The 19,986-nt window shown below is 45.9% G+C and overlaps 1 protein-coding gene across 2 annotated transcripts in view; it reads left to right on the forward strand.

The window, feature by feature from the left end:
- uvrag (UV radiation resistance associated gene) overlaps nt 1-19,986 on the forward strand; it is a 103,880-nt gene that overhangs the window by 34,170 nt on the left and 49,724 nt on the right. For both annotated transcript variants that reach the window (XM_030101619.1, XM_030101618.1), the window contains exons 12-13: nt 1,829-1,994; nt 13,480-13,555. In XM_030101619.1, the coding sequence (XP_029957479.1) occupies nt 1,829-1,994; nt 13,480-13,555 (242 nt within the window). The remainder of the gene's footprint in view (nt 1-1,828; nt 1,995-13,479; nt 13,556-19,986) is intronic.

Here is a 19,986-nt window from a genome sequence, read left to right on the forward strand (position 1 = left end):
CTGTCCCCCGGGGTCTGTTAAAGTCCTGCAGGCGATACGAACGACGGTTAAACGAAGAGAAAAAAAAAAGCTCATGTATTAAGAAAATTCACATTCCTGAAACTAGAAGAGTGATTGTCTCACATTGCAGTCACTCTCGATGAACGCCACACGACTGAAGCAAGGCCGCTTTTATGCGTGAGGTGGTTTTGTCCTCTCTGCTGTCGGCGTCTTGGCAGTCTGATTATCAGTTAGCAGCTGCCAGGAGCTTCAGGAGCTTCCGTCTGTGTTTTCTACTGGATGACAGTGACAGGCTGAACCACCCTGAGGAAGAAGGTGATACTTATAGACTGGGAGGAGTGGAGCTCATCGGCCAGCGGCCCGAATTTAATAGATACGTGAAGCACTTGATGTGCTTCATGTGTCGTTTCCTTGATTTCTGCTAAGTTGTTAAATCATGATAAAACTTAAAAAGGTTAAACTGGACGGACAATGACATTTTCCTCCAGAATGATACGACAGCACCTACTAGTGGACTAATGTGAAAACTACATAATTATCGTAACGTGAAACTTTTCTGAAACGAAAACTCGGAAACAATGTGTTTTCACCTGAAATGTGTAAACAGGACCTAAATCTTAAGCTTTGTAGAACTTTTTCTTAAACTTTGCAATAAATTTCCACAAATTTAGAATTTCACAAGATCTTCATTCTGTTGACTGAATAAAATCTGTCCAAAGGGGATGCAGTATTGCAACTGTATCCTGTATCCATGAGTCCCTCCCGTGTTTAAACTCTGCCCCTATTCAAGTCCAGAACTGCCCCAGCGCCGGAGAAGCGCCTCCAGGGGAGGATGTTGAGCATTAGACACCAGGGTCTGGGTTATTTGGCGTCTTAATCCCTCTGAGGGTCAAAGTGGAACAGGATGGCACTGGAGCCGGCCTCCGTTTCTCTTTCCGTCAGCTCCGGCATCAACAGGCTCCGGTTGCAGCCCCAAGGTGTCGCTTATCGTCGCAACGTCCCCGAACTGACCCGATTTCCCGCCGGCGGCCGGGGAAGCCGGGAAGCGCTTCGCTCCAGGTGCCTTGGTTTTCGCTGACGACCGCAGGAAGGGGCTGAAAAACGCACACCAGCAGCCGGAGAGCCCGCCGCTCTCTGTCGCCACAGTCTATTATTATTTCAAAGCATGAAGATGCAGAGTCTTGGCCCGGAGCTGTGTCCTGCTGCTCCTTGACAATGTTGAACCACTTAGCTTGTTGTCTTGAAACCATTTCTGGTGCTTAAAGCGAGCCGCCGTGCCGCTCGCTGCCCCGTCAGAGAACGTTCACAGGCATCCACTTCTCCACACTAATAGATGTTTGGGCTCGGAGGAGATGGTTAGACGTGATTCTTTTGCCTCTCCAGCACACATCCCAGTGAAATTGGGAGTCTCAGCGCAGCCAAGGTCTTTGAGACTGGCTGCGTTACGGCGGTTCCCTCAAACCCCCCGAAGCTAACGGCGCTCCTCTTCCTCTCAGACGCTGGCTCGCCAAACTATCTCTGCTTGGATGTTTATGCGATTTTGTTTGGGTTCTCAAGATGTGCACATGATTCATATAAACACAATTTATTTTTCCATGTAATATAATTCCAAACAGAACACACACTGCTGATTTTACGCTTTGAAGTACTCGATATAATAAAATAGCGACTTTTGGCTAATTGGAATTTGCTTTGAATTACAGGTTTGAGAGCCTCGCTGTGTTGATATAGACGTTTCCCCCCAAGCCCCATTGATGAATTAACAAATACCACATTTCTCAGTGCTGGAGACACTTTTTAAAGATCTGTCTCTTTTGGTTTTCTGCAGCAAAGGATGATGGGAGCGTGGCGGTGGCCCTGGGATACACGGCCCACCTGGTCCTGATGATCTCCTGCTTCCTGCAGATCCCACTGAGATACCCGGTGATCCACAAAGGTTCACGCTCCTCCATCAAGGACACCATCACCGACAGACTCACCGAGAAGGAGAGAGAGTGAGTCGAGTCCCAAACACCGAACGTCAGGGGGGCGAATGCTCCGAAATATGTACGTCATAAATCATGCTTCTGGCTGATTCTTCTGGGGACGCATCCAGATTCCTGTCAGTAAATATAAGTTCAGCTACAACAGCAGGAACCAAACACAGACCCAGGGTTTAAAAGAGCCTCACCTTCAAACTTTGGTCCTCTTCAAGGCCGCCTGGCTGGATTTATTTCACACGAGCCTTTCGCCGTCTGATCTTTGTAGATTAAACTTGGACTCATCTGATAATTCGCATCCAAAAATCTGCTGTCTTCCATTCAGTTCCCTCAGATCCACTAGTCCTGTTTGGAGTTTGTACTTCATGTGCGCTTCAGTGTTTTTTTTTTTTTCCCCCAGTACTTCAAATGCAGGTTTACAGCATTGTTGACTTTTTCTGCTCTCCTTAAACAAATGCAGCTAAAGCTGAGTACGTTTTGTAAAAAAATCGTAACGCGGAGCAGCCTTTGGTTCGGAGCAACGAAGGCTGACTGTGGCGAGTGTGTTTGTGGAAATGTTCTGACATTGACGTTGTGTACTTCCCTTCGTGTACACAGCAGTGGTTCTAACCTTTTGTTCCCATGAGGTTCTGCTTAAAGAAGTTTTTCTGTAACTCCTGCAACCGGTAAGAAATAATAATAACAATAACAATAATAATATTGGTCCCTTAAATCATCAGGTAAGAAGTTCGTTCTCATCCAGCAAAAACAGTAAAACTCAGCCAAATGATGGAAACTCCGGCTTTGGTTTCTGTGCTACACAGGTTAATCCCCTGTACCAGGAGTCCAGCCGACATGGTTCTCGGGGTCGTAGAGACAGACAAGATCTCGAAACAAGTTATAAAGCCCGACCGCTAACCGCTACACACCCTGAACCCCCTGATCAATACGGAGATCAGCGCGAGTCCCATCTTCATCTGGCTTTATTTTAACTTTTGACTGAACTTTCCCCTGAACTTCACATTTAAATTCATCACAACTTCTTCATTCCAAATCTAATTTACTCTGTTACAGTTTGATTTGTAGCCCAGGCTGTGTGTGCGCGTGTGCGCGTGTGTGTGCGTGTGTGTGTTTAACTCGTTGCTATCCTCCTCTTGTGCAACCCATTCCTCTTGTTTCCATCCCCGAACTGGCTGCCAGCACCTCACAACTGTTTTTACACACTCTGTCTCTTCCTATTATTCCAGTTTTACTTGGATTTTATTTTATAAAACAAGTGGATTTACTTACCCGCACTCTGTTTTCCCCTCCGCACGCTTCCCGTCACGATTCTGCCTCCGTCGCTTCCAACATTTTCCGTCTTACAGCTTGAACCCTTTTCACGTTTTTAGTAGCAGTGCTCAAATTGCTTCTTAAAAAATATCTTGAATTATGCACAAATATCGTGTCTTTGACGTCTTTTCAAAAGAAATATAAAAATATGACATTTCCAACAGCTTAAACATTCCTAAAGTGAGAAATTCTCCAGGTTTTTTAATATCTTGCAGCATTTAACGACCACGCCGTTATTTTATCACACTTTGACCAGTCTGTCCAAACCAACGGAGCCACTTTAAATAATTCAATCCTGCCAGATCTGCAAGATTTGAAATATGTAGTCTGTTCAAATTGCCAGCCTTTTTACAGTTTTATTCCTCTTGAGGCCTTAGATTTTGAATTTTTCTGACAGATCGTAAATCCGGCGAGTTAACAGAGAGTGCGAGTGTGTGTAAAAAAAAAAAAAAAATTGTAACCCGGCCCCAGAGAAGTTTTTACTGCTTAACTAGTTTCTGCAATTGAGCTGGTATTATTGGTTGTTAAATCCAATAGAGGGAGGCTGTGAAAAAGTCACAGTAGGCGTGAATTTCTGAGCACATTGAGGGATTTCAGAGGAATAAACGTCACAGTCTGAAGAGAGAAATCTGTTATTCCTGTTTCAGATCCAGAGGTGCACAGTTTAAGAAAATCAACTTGCAGATCTATAAATCTTACCTTACCATGTTCTCTTGAACAGCTTCTCTGTTTGCTTGCTACCATAGTTGGTAGTTTTTCTGCACATGCTCAGTAGATGGAGAATAATAATGTTTTCGGTTTCCCGGATTAGCAATGCAACTCGGTCAGTCTGTCACAGCAAGGACTGAACTTTGATTTATTTCCTGAACATCCTGTGCTTGATGAGCTCTGTGCTGTCTGCTATTGAAACCACTTTTTTCATGATGTATGAGAGAAATCTCTCGCCACAGATTGCACTCTTCTTTTTTTTTTTTTCATGCATTCCCTCAGGCATTTAGACGGTAAATAATTCTTTACCCTCCAGTTTGTGCTGCTCTGCTCCATAACATTATGTCGTTTTCTCCCTCTGAATCCCGCTGACTGTAATTTACCGCAGTGTAATGCAGCCGCTGTTTGTGTGTGTTATGGTCGTGTTTCTATGCATCGCGTCAGGACTTCTGAAAGCGTGTTGTGGTAATTGCCTCCTTGTCACACACCTGCTCAGGTATGCACGGACTCCACACGTGCGCCCGGCGAGTTCTGGGGGGAAATGCGGAGGAAGCCGCAGCTGTAATCATCCAGGCGGGGCGATGAAGAGGAAGGCTCAGGCTTGCCAGCCCTGCACAGCATGTGCAGACGTTAGCTTCTTCATATTGCTGGCATATTTCAAGAATCTGTTATTTTCTTGAAGAGTGATGAAATAATTAGTACTTGTTTCTTCTAATACATCTCTGAGTGGGTTTAAAGTCGGTGTGTTATTGTTTGTGCGCTGTGTGAAGCGGCGAGAATCATTATGGTCAGTTATTGAAATTGTAGGGAGAAGAGATGCAGGATACATGTCAGCGTTAAAACTGGCTGTCAGAGCAGGGCTGCAGACCATTAGGCCTCTGCTGCTCTTATTGCAAGGTGTGAGCGAACTTGTCACATTCAGTTTAGTTGAAAGACTCCTTTTGTTGTTTGTGATTGAGCCTTTTTAGACACTGCAACACAAAACGTCCTCATGCAACACGAATTAGACGAGCAAAGCTCATCTGAGGTGAATAAAGCGGTGCTCGTCTGTTAGTGTATTGTCATGAGAGTTACACACACCTGCTTTGGTGTGATCCCATTCTGCTTGGTTTTATCCGCACAGTGACGATCAGCTGGCAGAAAGTGTGTGAACAAAGGAGAGCCGTAATCAACCGGGCTGCAGCTGGACACACTCACTCCGAGTTACTTCACACGTTTCCTGTCCCACCTGAGCAGGACGTTAAATCCAGCAGCAGAGAAGTCGTCCCGCGCCCGCGTGGCTGCTGGACCTCTGCGACAATCTCAGCATAAGAGTCTCCCAGCGGCTCCAAACACCCCAGTTAGTTTTTACACCGCCCCCCCCCCCCCCCCATGTTTATGACCTCTGAGGCCCAGACAGGCTGCAGACACACAGCAAAATGATGTGTGGGGAGATGGAAAGCAACTAGCCGGGCTCTAAAAGTGTACAAAAAGGGGTGATTAAAGTGTCGGAAAGAGGCAGGCAGTGGTGATAAGTGAGGTGGCATGGATCCCTTCTTTTTTTTCTTTTTTTTTTTTCCCAAAGTGTGGCAGGATTAGCGAGCAGGCGGTCAATTATAACAGCGTGCACGTTGGAAACTTGTCCCATTTTAGTCTCAGGTTCACTCTCGGCCCCCGCTAACTGGTAATTGTTGGAAGGTGGCTTCCGCTTAATGTGTGTTTTGGCGAGATGGATCTCGGTGCTGTGCTCGGTGACTTTCAGCCTCTGTGTTTAGATCCCGTCGCTCCTCTCAGTGTGAAGCCAGATCACTGAAATGTCACATGACCTTAAACGAATTACACAAAAGATTAGTTTCTGCAATGAATATTTGATAAGAAATATAAAATATATTTATTTCATGTCATTAAACAGCAGCATCAATTCATGGCCTGCCATGCTGGCTTCATCATTTTCAGGCTTTCTGCACTTTCCATGTGAACAGACATCGTTTTCACTTGAAACATTGTCGATTAAACGAGTCCTAAATGAGGTTTTTGCATGATGAAATTAAGAAAAAGAAATTTGTATTGATAAGAGCGAAAGAGAAAATGTGTTGATGGAACTGGCAGCAGAGGAGCTCTGATCACCAAACAGCAGGGTGAGGAAATTAACATCATTTCCCTTCAACCAAACACACCTATTAGCTGCCACAGAGATGTGTTTAACACCCTTAATACAGCATCATTATTGAGCCTAACAAGCTGAACAGAAGTAAGAAGATCAGCTTTAACATGTGTTTTTGTGCACAGTATCAAGTTTCAGGTGTTTTCATGCCTGCAGACCTTCAGTCGGTCAGGCTCGTTGTGCCACAATCAAAACCTCCTCAGTGGGACGTCACAGACCTCAGTTTGATGTCTCCACTGAAATTACACTTCGTGATCGCATGTAGTAATTTTCCTCCCTGAGCTAGATTTGCATATTGTGGCTCAGGATCCCCCGGAGAGATGAAACCCAGTGATTCCCTCTCTGTGTTAATTCAAGCCTTAAGGAGCAGACCTTCACCGTGTCGACATTGAAATATGAAAATATTTCATCTCTCGACTTTGGCTTGCATCACTTTTTTTCCCTTTCCACCTGTGGAAGGGTGAATAATGGCTGCCTTATTCCAGAAAGAACGAGCAGTCGCCACAGGATGGTCTGAGCTCCTCAACGTGAAGCCGAGCCGGACGACTCCTCGGTTGGATATGATCTCAGAATCCCCGCCTTCTCCGTCAGAGATGTCCTCAGTCCTGAAAATCGGCGCTCTCAACAACATGTTGCGCCCACATTTGGTCTGGGGCAGCGCTCAGATCCAGTGTTTCTGATTGCACGGGGTGGGAGGGGGAAGAAGTTAGGGAGATGTGATCCAGATGTCCACCGTTTGATTGAGACCAGAACCCGGCCATTAAATAGCAAGCGTCCGTCCTGAGGATTGAAGAAAATCTGCTTTAAAAAAGGGGAAAAAAACCAAAAGTTCTTATCGTTGGTTCAAGAAAAATGGATGTAAAGGGATTTACACATTGAAACTCAGAGGAAAGGTTGGTGCTGGTGCTGAGTGCGGCTGCCGAGGGGGGCCCGCTCGGGACCAGACGAACCAAGAAGAACCAAGAGGTGATTGTTCAGGGACGTCGGCGGCTTCGCGTCTCTTAACGGGGACCATGTGGACCGGAGCACCCAACCTGCTCAGTGATGAGGGAAAGCACTGTGAGCCATCACAGCAGGTTTAACACCCTGCTTACAGCACACACACACACACACACACACACACACACACACACACACACACTTCCGCCATTGAACATTTGGACTCAGTGCTACTTGAAAAACGACACTCACTGTCTCTTTTCGCAGCACGTACAAGAAATAAGAAGTAAAAACACACAGTTTGAAGGTTTGATTAGACAATCTTTTTTTTCCCCCCTTTGAGCCACTAATTGCTGCTTGCTGTATGATCGCTCTTCACATTGATTGTCTGGGGCAGACATGAAAGACCCTCAGGCCACTGGGAAATGTCCCGGTGCTCCTGATGGGCTGTCATCACTTGATTTTTCTTTCCTTTTATTTCATCTGGGCTGCGCCGGCAGGAAAGGAATCTCCTTGTACGTTTGTTTTTCTAAATAGCTTTGGTATTTTTGTAACAATTCTAATCTCGAACTTGGATTGTAATATTTTAAACCTGATACCAAATGGTGGTCTGGCTTCAAGCGCTTTCATTTTATTCATTCTCAGCATCTCTACAGATGTTTGAAAAGTCCAGGAACGTCTTAAAGGTAGTGTTTCCTTTAGACATTAATTTGTTTATTGTCCTTTTGGATAACCAGGCGTGCAAACGTGAAATTTTCATCTCACAAAAATGCAACAACGATGTGATTTCATCTGAAACATTGTTGTGTAAACATAACTTGAAATTGTTCAAGACGTCTTTGGGGGGGAAAAAGTGGTATGAAATATACAAGATTCACTTGCTTGAAGAAGTAAAATAACTGCCTTTTTGTAATGTTGTAGAACAAGGATACAGTTTTAGTCGGTGGAGAAGGCGCGTTTTCAAAAACTTGCATTTTCAGTGGCTCCGAGCACCGTTTCCGTGCAGACAGATGCCCGAAGCTCATTGAAGGTTTTGCGTTTTCACATGAAAACGTTGTGTGGTTCTTTATCTGGTTCTTTATCCAGTTCAGGGTCGGGGGAGAACGAACACATAGTCACACAGTAAAGCCAACAGCTCATTTTAGAGTGAATGATTTACCAAAAACACTTGTTTTTATACTAAGAGGAAGCCAGAATACATGGAGAAAAACCCCTCAGAGAACAATGAGAACATGCAAACACAGAATCGACCTCCAGATGAATAGAATGACTTTCCTCAGTTAAAAAGATTAAAAGTCTCATTGTCCGCTGCTTTAGTCGTGCTTCACTGGCACAGCCACTGTCTTCTCCACTGAGGAGACGAATGAGGCGCTCGGCTTCGTGGCCCAGAGCGCTTAAATCAAATCTGAAAATAGCTCATTACTCAGGCCTGTGCGTCGGCTACAAAGGGGCCGCGGGCCCGGACCGGGCGTTTGCTTGTCTTTTGAGGTTTTGTGTCAAATCGCTCAAGGACAATTGCGGGACTGGTATGTTTTTAATGGCTCCGGACGAGGCAAGAAGTCTCTCCTTGGTTGACAGGTCAGTGGAAGCAGAAGCCCTTCATCTTGGAGTCATGCTGTTGTGCAGCATATTCAAAGAGTTGTGTATTCTTTATTAAAATAGGTAACAAGAAGCATGTGTGTGGAACGGCGACTGATCCATTTCTCAATGTTCCTCTTCAGTATCAGTAGATAGAACGAGTAATGTATTTGTGTTGATCTGTCCACCTCTAAAGGCCGGAGTGGATTTTCTTAAAGACTTTTGATGAATCGGCTATAAAAGCAGCGTAGACATGCGTTTACCCCGGAGAATCAGTCCCACTCACTTGTTGATCCCTCCGGTGTTTTTTCAGGAAGTATCCCGATCGTAGTTTAATGGCTCTCAGTAGAGATGCCCTGGCTGCCGGAGGATGGTTATGGAGTGGTAATCCTCCAGCACTACTGCGGTTTCCAGTCAGATGTACAACAACCGCTTGATGGATTACCTTCGAATCCAGTGGGCAGAATCATGTGAGCCTCCAGGCGATTGTTAATAACTTCAGTTGAACCTGTAATTTGGTAGCAGCGTCGAAACACACAAACGCCCCCTGGCTGTACACGATACTCGATCAGCGGCAAAACACACCATCTGTATGCATGAGCTCCCTTTATGGATCCATGATGTTTATGGATCCAGTGGAAGTCACTGCATGTGATTAAAACAATGCAGGAAAACAAAGTCGTGGGCGTGGGGGGATTTGGGGGTGGGGGTTAGTGGACCCCTGGATATTCTTAAGAGCTCTGATGAAAACCCGGAATGACGGAGCGAGCAACTGCCACATCACTCAGGAGACACTTTAACAGCACGCAGCGAGATGGCAAGGGGTCTTAAGTGCAGCAGCAGTCATTAAAATAGCTTCCACTGACAAATGCTCAGTGTAATCATTTCTCCGATATTGGAAATTACAGCCCGCCGTGATTTATATAGTAACCGCTGCCATTAGCGTCCTGACGGTTGCAGGGCAGGTGTTTTTTTAAAAAGCAACCCCGGATGATTTATGGTCCCCATGCTGTTTGAAATTGCACATTAAAGGCGTTGTGAAACGTAGAAGCCCCCCCCCCCCCCGCTCCAGCATCCCCCCCTCCCCTCCGGCTCCTGCATGCGAGCCGCGGCGCTTGTTTTGCGCGTTTGCCGTATTAATTAGGACGTCCAAACAGGCAGGCCGACACATGTGGGGAGCGCTCAGCCTGTGTATACATTACAGCGGGTCAGTCAGTCACTAGGAGCCTTCCCACCGTGGTAAAGCTCAGCCCGACCACCCACCTGCAGAGCCGCGTCCTCCTCTACACCCCCCTGTTTAATACAATGGGCCCAGGAGAGGAGCGGGGGAGTCCAGTGTACGAGAAAAATGCCTAAATCTACATTCTTTCTGCAGTTTGTACAAGAAGCACCCGCTGACCCCGTGGCCCCGCGGCTCTAACAGGCCACATTTACCAGAGCCGCCGCGGAGGCCGAGCTGGCCGTTCCGACGGATAAACAGCAGTCAGACGTCCTCAGCGCCGACTCTAAAACACTCCAGGACCCGCCGTAAACTCTGCTTTTCTCTCCGCACAAACAGCCTCCAAATCCAGCCGCTTTAACCAGAGGCCATAAAAGGTGTCATGTGCTGCCGACACCTGCCGGCACGCCCTCCCGGTGGGGGGGCGGGGGGACACCCAACGCAGGATGAGGGAATTATAACTCAGCCTGCTATTAAAAGATCCCTCACCGGGATTAAAGACGGGGCAGCAGAGACTGCGGAGACACCAGCGGACAGCCGTGAACTCCCCGCCGCTTCATCTCTGCGCTGTGGCTGCATGTTTATTGGTTGTTTCCGCTCTTTAACAAGCGTCCCCGCTTTATATTTGAAGGTTGTCTGCGTGGGTAACGGGTGTCTAGAACCCGCAGTTAAACGGCCGGCGGGCCGCGGGAGGCGGTCGTGTTTTCACCCAGGAAGAAAAGGGGACTTTCCTGCAAGATGCCGCCTTTGTCTTTTCACAATGCCGCGTCTGCTCACTCATCAGTTGCACATTTCTGGCACACTCACCATCCTGGTTCAATACGGTGGTCTTTTTTTGTCTTTCATCCAGTATGAATAGGTGCGAGTGTGTGTGTCTGTGTGTGTGTGTGTGTGTGTGTGTGTGTGTGTGTGTGTGTTGACTACACCGCTTGCCATCAGGCTGGGCACTGATTCTGCCCCTCCAGGAACTGTAATTTATCTCATCTGTTTGGTGTGGAGGACTGTTTCAGTCGACGCTGCCGGCCGAGTGATTAAAAATGGCGTTCGCTCTCGTTCTCGTCCCGCTCTGCTTTATTGCGTCCTCGTACAGTTTTACTGTAGCAGAAGTGATGGCTGAGCCCGCCGGTCCCCAAGGTCGGAGCTGAGGTGGATAAAACCGAACGGCAACAAAATGAATCATTTTAGAGTTAGTTGATGTTTTCTTATTCTGAATTTTTCCTTCAGTTAAAATTGCTCTATTTAACTGTCATGTGCGCAGATTCCCAAAAACAGAATCTTTGGTTGATACTTGGCCTTTATCTGGGCGTTTGAAACTTTTCCAGTTCACACATGGCGTGTTGTGCCAGGTGCAGTCGGAGCGCGGCTTGGCTTGACTTCCTGTTTCCTACTTCTTCTTCTTTTTTTTTTTTTTAATCTGTGCGAGACGCATAAAATGCGATATGATTGGATGCTCCGTGTTGTTGTTGGCTGTTTGAGAGAGACTGTGAGAAACTGCAGATCTCACTCCTCTGTTTTCACAAATGTATCTGCTTTTTATTCCTTTATGTTATGAGTTTTCATAAAAAAAAGTTGTGATATATTGCCCAGCTTGCAGTGTTGCTATATATTCTGATTGCACAGTGATCTTTATTGCCAGGTTCTTTCCTTCATGCCCTGCTGGAGTGGTAGATGTCGTCTTTTTTTATTCATTCCAAATAGGAAATGCAGGAGCGTTCCCACATGCAGACAAACAGTCAAAGGAAAGAATGGAAATGTAGAAACAGATGGCCGTATGAAAATAATGATGTGTGGAAGAGCTATTTACGATGGACGTGCTGCACATGCGCACCAGCAGCATTTCGGAAAAGTTGTTTCTGCAGAGATTGAGTCTGAGCGTTTTCATAACGTTTTCAGTTTCTCTGGACACCGACGTCTCCCAGAATGAAGTGGACTGCTGGGTGGAAGTTCTACTTTAAAATGATCCTTTTACTGTAAATGTTACTGAAGAGATGAAAGGGACCAAAATCCCCATAATGTGATTTAAAATCTGTACATGCAGACAGAAAAATGTTTCCTTTAAACACTGAGAAGGTTTCCTGTTCTTTAATGGGCTGAAATATAGAACGCATGATACACTGGCAGACCTGTTAGAAACCCACAAAAATGGCCCTGTTGTGACGCCATAAAAGGATATCCAAGTCCAATTAATTCCTATAAAAGTCCATTCTTCAGATGTGTTTAATCTGTGAATCTAAATATACTTTGAAATGTATGGGAGATGAAGAACTTTGAGGACAAGTTTGTCTAACACGCTATAAAAAATGCATCACTCATGTCAGTTTTCTTCATATATTTATTCGGATTTCATAAACAAAGCCTGTTGAATTGCTTCTGAACGTCATTGCACGCTTTTTGGGTTTTTCTTCAACCTATAGGCAGAGTTTATTGAGTGAAACAGAAAACGAACGTGACAAATAGTTGTTTGCATGCTTTAATTTCGTGAAATGCCCCGTTCCTCTCCTCCTCCTCGCCGTCCCCGGCCCCTCCCCCGCCCTGGATCCTCCCCGCCGCTGTGTAATAATATATTTGACTTTACTGGACGTCCCCGTGCGGAATTCCTGGTGTTTGGTGACCCGGAGTCTCTCCAGTGCGATTTCAGACGCAGTGGACAGCGCTCATTAATCACCTCGCTGTGACGGAGCCCGTGTGTGTGTGTGTTCATGCGTTTGCTCGTGTGTGTGTGTGTGTTGGAATGAGCTCTGTTTTCCTTTTCCTACCTGTTCATCAGCAAACAAATCCTATCTATTGGTGGGGAAGTGATATTGGCGGCCGTGTTGTTCTTCCTCTCTCCGCTCGTTATTTCCTGCTGCTGAGATATGGCTCCTGGCATGTGGCTCCGTCCGCAGGGCCCCACCTCCACTTCGGGGATACGTAACACGTAAAAAACAGTACCCCCCTCTTTTTTTTTTTTTTTTCTTTTTACTCACCAGACTATGCAGCAACATCCTGTTGGACTTCACTCTGGGGCTCCAATGCGCTCCATCTGCTCAGGGTTTACTTCTTAAAGTTCCCAGATTAATGCCCGAGTGAAGAGGTGTTTACAGTGAGCGCTGGCGATCTCCAGACCCATCTGATACTAAACAAACTCTCCAGACACGGATAATTAAGAGAAAAAGACCATATGGACAAAACTCTGCTTGTTGGACTTATCCCGAGCAGAGAAGGTGGACGCCGTGGAGGGTTTGCGCCATTAGCCCGGCTGACTCGGCCTGATCCCAGCTGACAGCACTGAGGAAGCACAGTTTCTGCTGTATTCTTTTCTCAGACGCCTTCAGGTCAGAGTAAGAAGGGGCCAGTATCTGTTCTCACACAGGATTAGCTGGAGACCATGACCCGGTCTCTGGTGGGGGGGGTCCTCATTAGCATGAGAGGACACAGTCCTCCTCCACAGCAACACTTGCTTGAATCCCTCAGAGGAGAATTAATGAGCGATACACTCCCTCGCCTCTTATTGATAAAGAGCTTTAGTGGTGCAGTGGATCCCTCCAGGTGTTCAGACTCTGGTAATGGATCATGAATAGATCACCTGCTCTTGCTTAACACTTCGCTCTTTTCCTCCACAGATTCCCTTTGTACCCCCGAGGGGAGCGCTTTCATTTCGAATATGGCGTCTACCTCCTCAACAAGAACATCGCCCAGGTAAGATGTCAACATTTGTCACGCAAGTGTAGAGTTTTCTCCAAGACGGGAAGAATCTGTAAACCCGTGAGCGATGTCCATCGGTTTCCAGAGCGGTTTGACGTATTGAGCAGCCGACACACTGGGTGTGTGATACACACAACCTCTCAGAAGACACCCAGGCTTCTGCTTCTGATTGGCTGACAAACCAATCACAGGCAGAGCAGGGAGGGTCAAGACGAGGCAAATATAGATAAAAATAATTATGAAAAAAAATCAAGAGAATACCCTCTTCTCCAGTTAGCAGCACACCACGGTTTAAAGCCTTTTGCTAAGTCACTACATTCACGAGTTCCCTGCGTTGTTCTGACTGTACTTTCCCTCGGCTGATGGTACGACTCCTCGTTCCAGTCCAGATGTGGAGGGAAAAAAACCCAACACACTCCTGTGTCTTTCATTAACCTCCTGTCTCGCTGCTATGTAATGTGTAGGAACCTGTCGGCTTCCTAAAGGTACACATGCATTCACTTTGATACGTGCACAAACTTGTGGAGTCACTTTAAAAGGGTGAGGGTAATCTTTATTTCTCTTCACACAAACATTTCCTGCCGGATAAAGCCACGTGTTGGTCCAGCTTGTTTGTGTTTACTGAAGCCTTTTTCCTCATGGAGCTTCGGCGCGCCGTGAGCACCGCCTGGACTGAAACTCCTTCCACCCCAGATGGTATTCGTGGACAAGCTCAAAATAAATTACAGATCCCATGTTCGTCGTAATGCAAGAACATGTCACAGAGTGCAAAACGTCTGCAAGTTTTTTGCAGATGTTGAAGTTCTTCAGCCAGTAACCTGCACATCTCGCAACCCTGCAGTACGTTGTGTTTAGTGTTACTGAGCTGCTGCTGTAATCAGTTTAAAAACTCTGTAATGTTGAGAAATGTCCAAAGTATTCAATTCAGTTTTATTTCTATCGCACCAAATACAACACAGTCATTTCAAGGCATTTTTACAGAGAAAAAAACCTAACTGGAAGAAACCTGCAGAACCAGACTGAGAGGTGGAGGCTTTCTGCTGCTCCGGTCGGGGTCAGAGGACAGGAGATGAGAAACCGATGAGACAGACAGGTTATGAGGAAGGGATTCAAACTCTGGTTTAGGAGAAATTGATTCTCTATTCAATTCAACACACACAAAACTCAGAATGTGGTGGAATATGATCCTCACTTTACAAATCATTTAACTGTAATTGCTTTATCAGACTTGCACACAGCAGTTCAGGGATCAACCTTTTTGAAACGAGGGTATCAAGTATTCCTGAATGAGAACTTCCTGAATTGTGAGTTTCTAGTCGTGGATTTTCACTATTCAGTAATTCTAAGAAATGTCCTGATGGCTCTGAGTTAGATTCTCAACAAATCAGTGCAAAACAAAGAACAAGCGTTGCTGTGGGTGTCCAGAAATGGTGGAATTCAAGAAAGCTGGAGCAGCAGAATGTACTTTTCCGAAATGATCCTGCTGTTTGTGTAGTTTTCTGTAGTTTAAGAATATGTATTGAAGAGAATCTGGATGCATGATACACAAAACTAACCTTTCTTTGTTTCTTTTTAGCTGTGAGACAGTACTATCAAACATAGCTTTGCGATATTTAAATGGTTTTCCCTTTTAAACCAATTTCTTCTGGTCTTGATTTGATATCATTGGATATCTGTGTTTTATTACTTTCATGGAAAAAAGATTTTTCACATTTCACACGACTCCTTGAAATACATGATTCCTGGTGGGACTACAGAACATCTCCAGAGCACGAAGACTTTATGCAAACAGAACACAGACTCGTTTCGTGCCAGGGTCTCTAAATATATTCTGACTCAAACTCTGTAACTTGTACTTTCAGATCTTTGGTTTTGTCCAGGCAACGATCAGAGGCAAGACTTTTGATTCTGTCTGACAATAATGAAATATATGTTCAAAATATGAATCTTTTGCTTTTGTTTTTTGTTTACCATGAATAATCTCAAATGCATTTGGAAATTTTGTAGCAATAGACTCGAGAGCTGACGTGTCAAACATCAGGCCCGTGGGACAAAACCAGTCCACAAATGGCTCCAGTTCGGCCCAGTAAATGGCCAAGCCATCAACTTCAAAACTTAATTTTCTGAAGAGCAGCAGACACAACAAAACACCTCGATCAAATCTGAGATATCGATAATTCTGCCATGAAAAGCCATCTACGAAATACACCAGAAAGTATCGTCAAACTATTCTTCATGCTGAAATTGAAGCAATTTGTATTAATTGTTTGGCTATGCAAAAACAAAGAAAATCTTTTTTACTATGGCTCACTCAGACTTATTAACTTTTCTTGAACTCTCGACCTGTCTGTACTTAATAAATCACACCTAATGGCATTGACCTGGATCAGTCTCTCCACTTATCCCATTTTTAACACTGACATTTACCGATTTGCATTCCACTCCCTGCGTTTCCCCTCCTCCGCCGGGCGGGAATGAATAAGACGGAACAATTAGCACTAGCAGGTGGCCGACTTCAAACCGCTGCACGTTGGGAGGTTTAAAAGCCTTAATACCAGACCGCAAGCTGCTCACCAATATCCAAGTCTGCCATCTTCCAGCCGCTGCCCGAGGGAGGAAAAAGGAGGAGGAGAAGTAAACGTTTGTAGCAGGGAGTGAAAAGCAGCGCTGTGTGAAAGTCTCTCTGGGTCATTGGATGTCAACTTTCTGAATAAGAATGAGTGAAAAGCAAGGTTGGTAATGTGGACATAGTTTTCTGTTGTTTTTTTATTTATTTATTTTTTTTTATATAAGTCTCAGGAAAGTTCAAATTTACTCAACTATAGTAACTGTTAGGACTTTTCGCAGAGACGGCACACATGCAGCAACCAAAATCTGGCAAACATTTTGTAGTAAAAGCTCAAAGAACTCCCTTTTTTTAATCCCGTATATCTCAGAAGTGGAATGAAGGAGCATGTGTCATCCAGCAGTGTCTTAACTGAGACGACAAACAGCGCTCATCATGACGGCTTAATATGTGGCTAAATATTAAGGATTAGGGATGTTTGGCTTTTTGAGCCAAAGAACATTCACCGTGCTTTATTTATGTGCACAAGAAAAAGACACGAGCAGATCTGAACATATTTGACACACATGTAATTTTTCGCACATGCAAAGCATTTGGTGCGCGGTGGACACTTCGACTGGCGCAACCTCCACCCATCATGCTCTTTATCGGACCCACACATCATGATCTCAGCTCTCTGAGATTTCTATTTCGCGTAGCTTAACCATGTGGTTCAGGAGACGTGGAGCCTCGGGCTCGGCGCTGCTCGGAGTTTGAGGTCTCTGCTGACAGGAGGAGGCACGTGGAAGCCGCTTGAGAAAATCAGCAGACATCGCTGCTTCTTCAACTCCCATTCAGGGTCGTGGCGTGTTGGAGCCAAAACCAGTTAACACCAGATGAAGGATGAGTAAGTTTGGAGATTTTTGCCATTTAATTTCAGGACAAACAGGTATTCACAGCTAAAAATCAAATAACCGCAGACCTGCACACGACCGTCTCGCAATCAGACAGGACTGCGATTCACATCACCGTCGTGGTTCTTCAACAAGTTCCCTCAAACTTAATAAAACAACGACCACTCTGTTGTGGCTTCGCTCTGAAAGACTGAGGATTGAATTCCAGGCAGAGCTGAGCAGGCCTGACCTTGATCACTTCAGGGAGGCTGGAGAAATGGAAAGAACCGACAAGTTACAAAACATTAGTGTCTCTTCGTGAGATACAACAGGTTGAGTGAAGTTGGGAATTATTTCGAGTCTAGACAGTTATTTGAGGTCAATCATCCTTCCTTCTGAATGAACCCTTCAGTCTGTTCACAACAGTCAGATGTTGGTCTTTACCCGGACTTGGGACCATGGACATTTCCCTGGAGGTCTAATGAAAACCTATTCTGAGGAGAAACACATTAAAGCTCCGTTTGCATTTGCAAACATAAAAAAAGGAAAACTTTTGTTGCGTCTTGAGAGTCGGTTCAAGTGACAGCAGAGCTGAGAACCACTGAAAACGACTTTGAAAATGTCTCCCAAAGTGCAACTTTATGAAAACACCAAACACAAATGAAGTACTGAATTATTCGATAATGAAGTGTCATCTCTAGTTTGATGAATAGTGCAGTTTTATCTTGCATATCAAATTTAATGCCATAATGTGAGATTTAAAGCCCCCCAGGCTACATCTCTCACAGCCTTGCACTTGGTTTTGGCCTCGTCTTTAGTTATCGGGGAAATTAGCCGTTTCAAAAGGCCCAGTGTGCGAGGCGCTTCAAAGGCCCACCGAGGATGAAAAATGAGATCCGCCCAGCAGGACGCCTTCACCTGCGTCCACCCGTCCCACGAAGAAAGATTCAAATTAAACCTTCAAGACAGATGGAGACCATCAGCCTGAGCACAGGTGGGCACACGTGAGGAGTGTGGAATCTGGGGAATAATGTTTTAATAAAGAAGAAGAAGAAGAAGACGCTGCATGTGAGCTGGCATTTCTGCACGGAGACGCTCGGCGGAGGCTTCCATCGGCAGTGGAAACTGTAAACTGAATGTAACCCTGGCGGGCGTAGCTTTGAGCTGGAACCAAGATACTCTACCCTGCACCCAAGCAACTTTTAAGAGAAAAACACGTTATATATATATATATATATTTTTTTTTTTTTTTGTCCGCTTTGCTTTGATCTGCACAGGAGAGCGTCAGTATTTTTACAGGATGAAATTTCAGCTTTCGTTCCGAGTGCCGTCTTATACATTCCATGTGTGCCCAGCTCCGGCTACATTAAGGATGAGCTATCAGGCTGGCCCAAAGAAAACACCATCGCTTTGCCACATGAGTCGATCCGGCACCATGTGCTCGTGATAATGAGAGCAGCATTGTTTCAGAGCTGGGAAAGTGGTAAACATGTGGATGAAAACACAACCTCCGCCCGAGATCCAAGAAACTGAAAAGATCCGAGGACCGATCGGTCCTCGGATCTTTTCAGTTTCTTGGATCTCGCGCCGCAGCGTTAATGTTGTTGGGCCATGTCTGGGAAATGCATTAAGCAAACCAGAGCTTATGCTGATTGCTCCTTATAAATCCAATTAGGATTCTTTAACCTCGTCTGGCGTTCGCTTCTTTCCCCGCTGCGTGTTTCCCATTAATTGAGTCTTGTGTGAGGGAGTCGGTGGTTTAACAGCCGTGACGTTTTGACCCCGAATGTTCTGGGCGCTGATATGAGGTGCCAAACATGCAACACTTCAACTGCAGCAGACAGTTATTGTTTAGATTGTGGCTTTGCCCTGAATCCTTGCTCCGTTTGTGGCCTCTTTCAGCCGAGCCCAGCCGTCGCACAGCTTGTCCAGTTTCTGGCGTGGCGATGCAAAGCAAAGCAGAGGTCTGGTTTCACAGCGGGGCCCCCAGCCGAGGGCCCGGCCGGCTGAGTGACTGACTGGAGCCTGGGTGGGAGACATTAGCTGTCCATCTCTTATTGAATTGCCCTGCGCGGCCGCGTTTGAAAGTGATACAGGGGAGCTGGCGGAGGATCGGGGCCGCAGCAGGACGGCCCCGCTTTGATGTGGCCGAGGGAAGCGTTTGCTTTCGTTCGGCCCCGTGTCACGGGGGGTGGGGGGCGGGGGTTAAGGACGGGGAAGCTGCCCCGAGCGCCCTGGACGTCAGGTGGTAACACACTCCCTCGTTGATGCTTCAGGTTAATTTGTTTGACAAAGAGAAGTTGGGAAAAGCTCTGAGGAATGTTTGGGCCTGAGCCCAGCCATCCTCTCCAACTCCTTATTCCTTGTGCAAACAGAAAATATTTCAAATTTTGACAACGCCTTGCTGAGTCCCTCATGTTTTTTGCGCACATATTGCCATGTCTGTTAACATGAGTATTTCTCTGGGCTCCAAGCTCAATCAATACCAAGCCTTTGATGTAGTTCGAAGCGAATCGTGTTCTCTCTCAGCTTGGCCGTTACATAAATGACATCTGCTCTTTGCCTTCTGCATGGTTCTTGACCCTTGGCATGCGGCCGGGTCTGGAGTACCCGTCCACAGGGGGGCACAAATGTGAAACCTGCCACTCCTCCTTTCACTGAGACAAATTATCCCCGTTAGTGTGACTGACTCCAAAGGAAAAGCAGCAGCCTTTTGTCTGGAGGACGGCCACGCATTCACCCTCTCCCCGTGTTATCCACTTTGCTATGTTGTGAAACAGGCATGTGGGCCTCATTAGATGGCAATTGATGCGACAAAAAAAAAAAAAAAAAAACTTCAGGTTTTTGAGGAGGAGGAGGTCGGCACAATTAGTTCTCAGTCACTACGCCCGCTGTATCATATGTTGTGGGCCTCAGGCACAGGAAACCAAGTATTGGGAATTAAAACACAGTAAATCTGTTGTGGCCTCGGCCGGGTCACCTCCGGG

This window comes from Salarias fasciatus, chromosome 10 (genome assembly GCF_902148845.1).
Source record: "Salarias fasciatus chromosome 10, fSalaFa1.1, whole genome shotgun sequence".
Taxonomy (NCBI): domain Eukaryota; kingdom Metazoa; phylum Chordata; class Actinopteri; order Blenniiformes; family Blenniidae; genus Salarias; species Salarias fasciatus.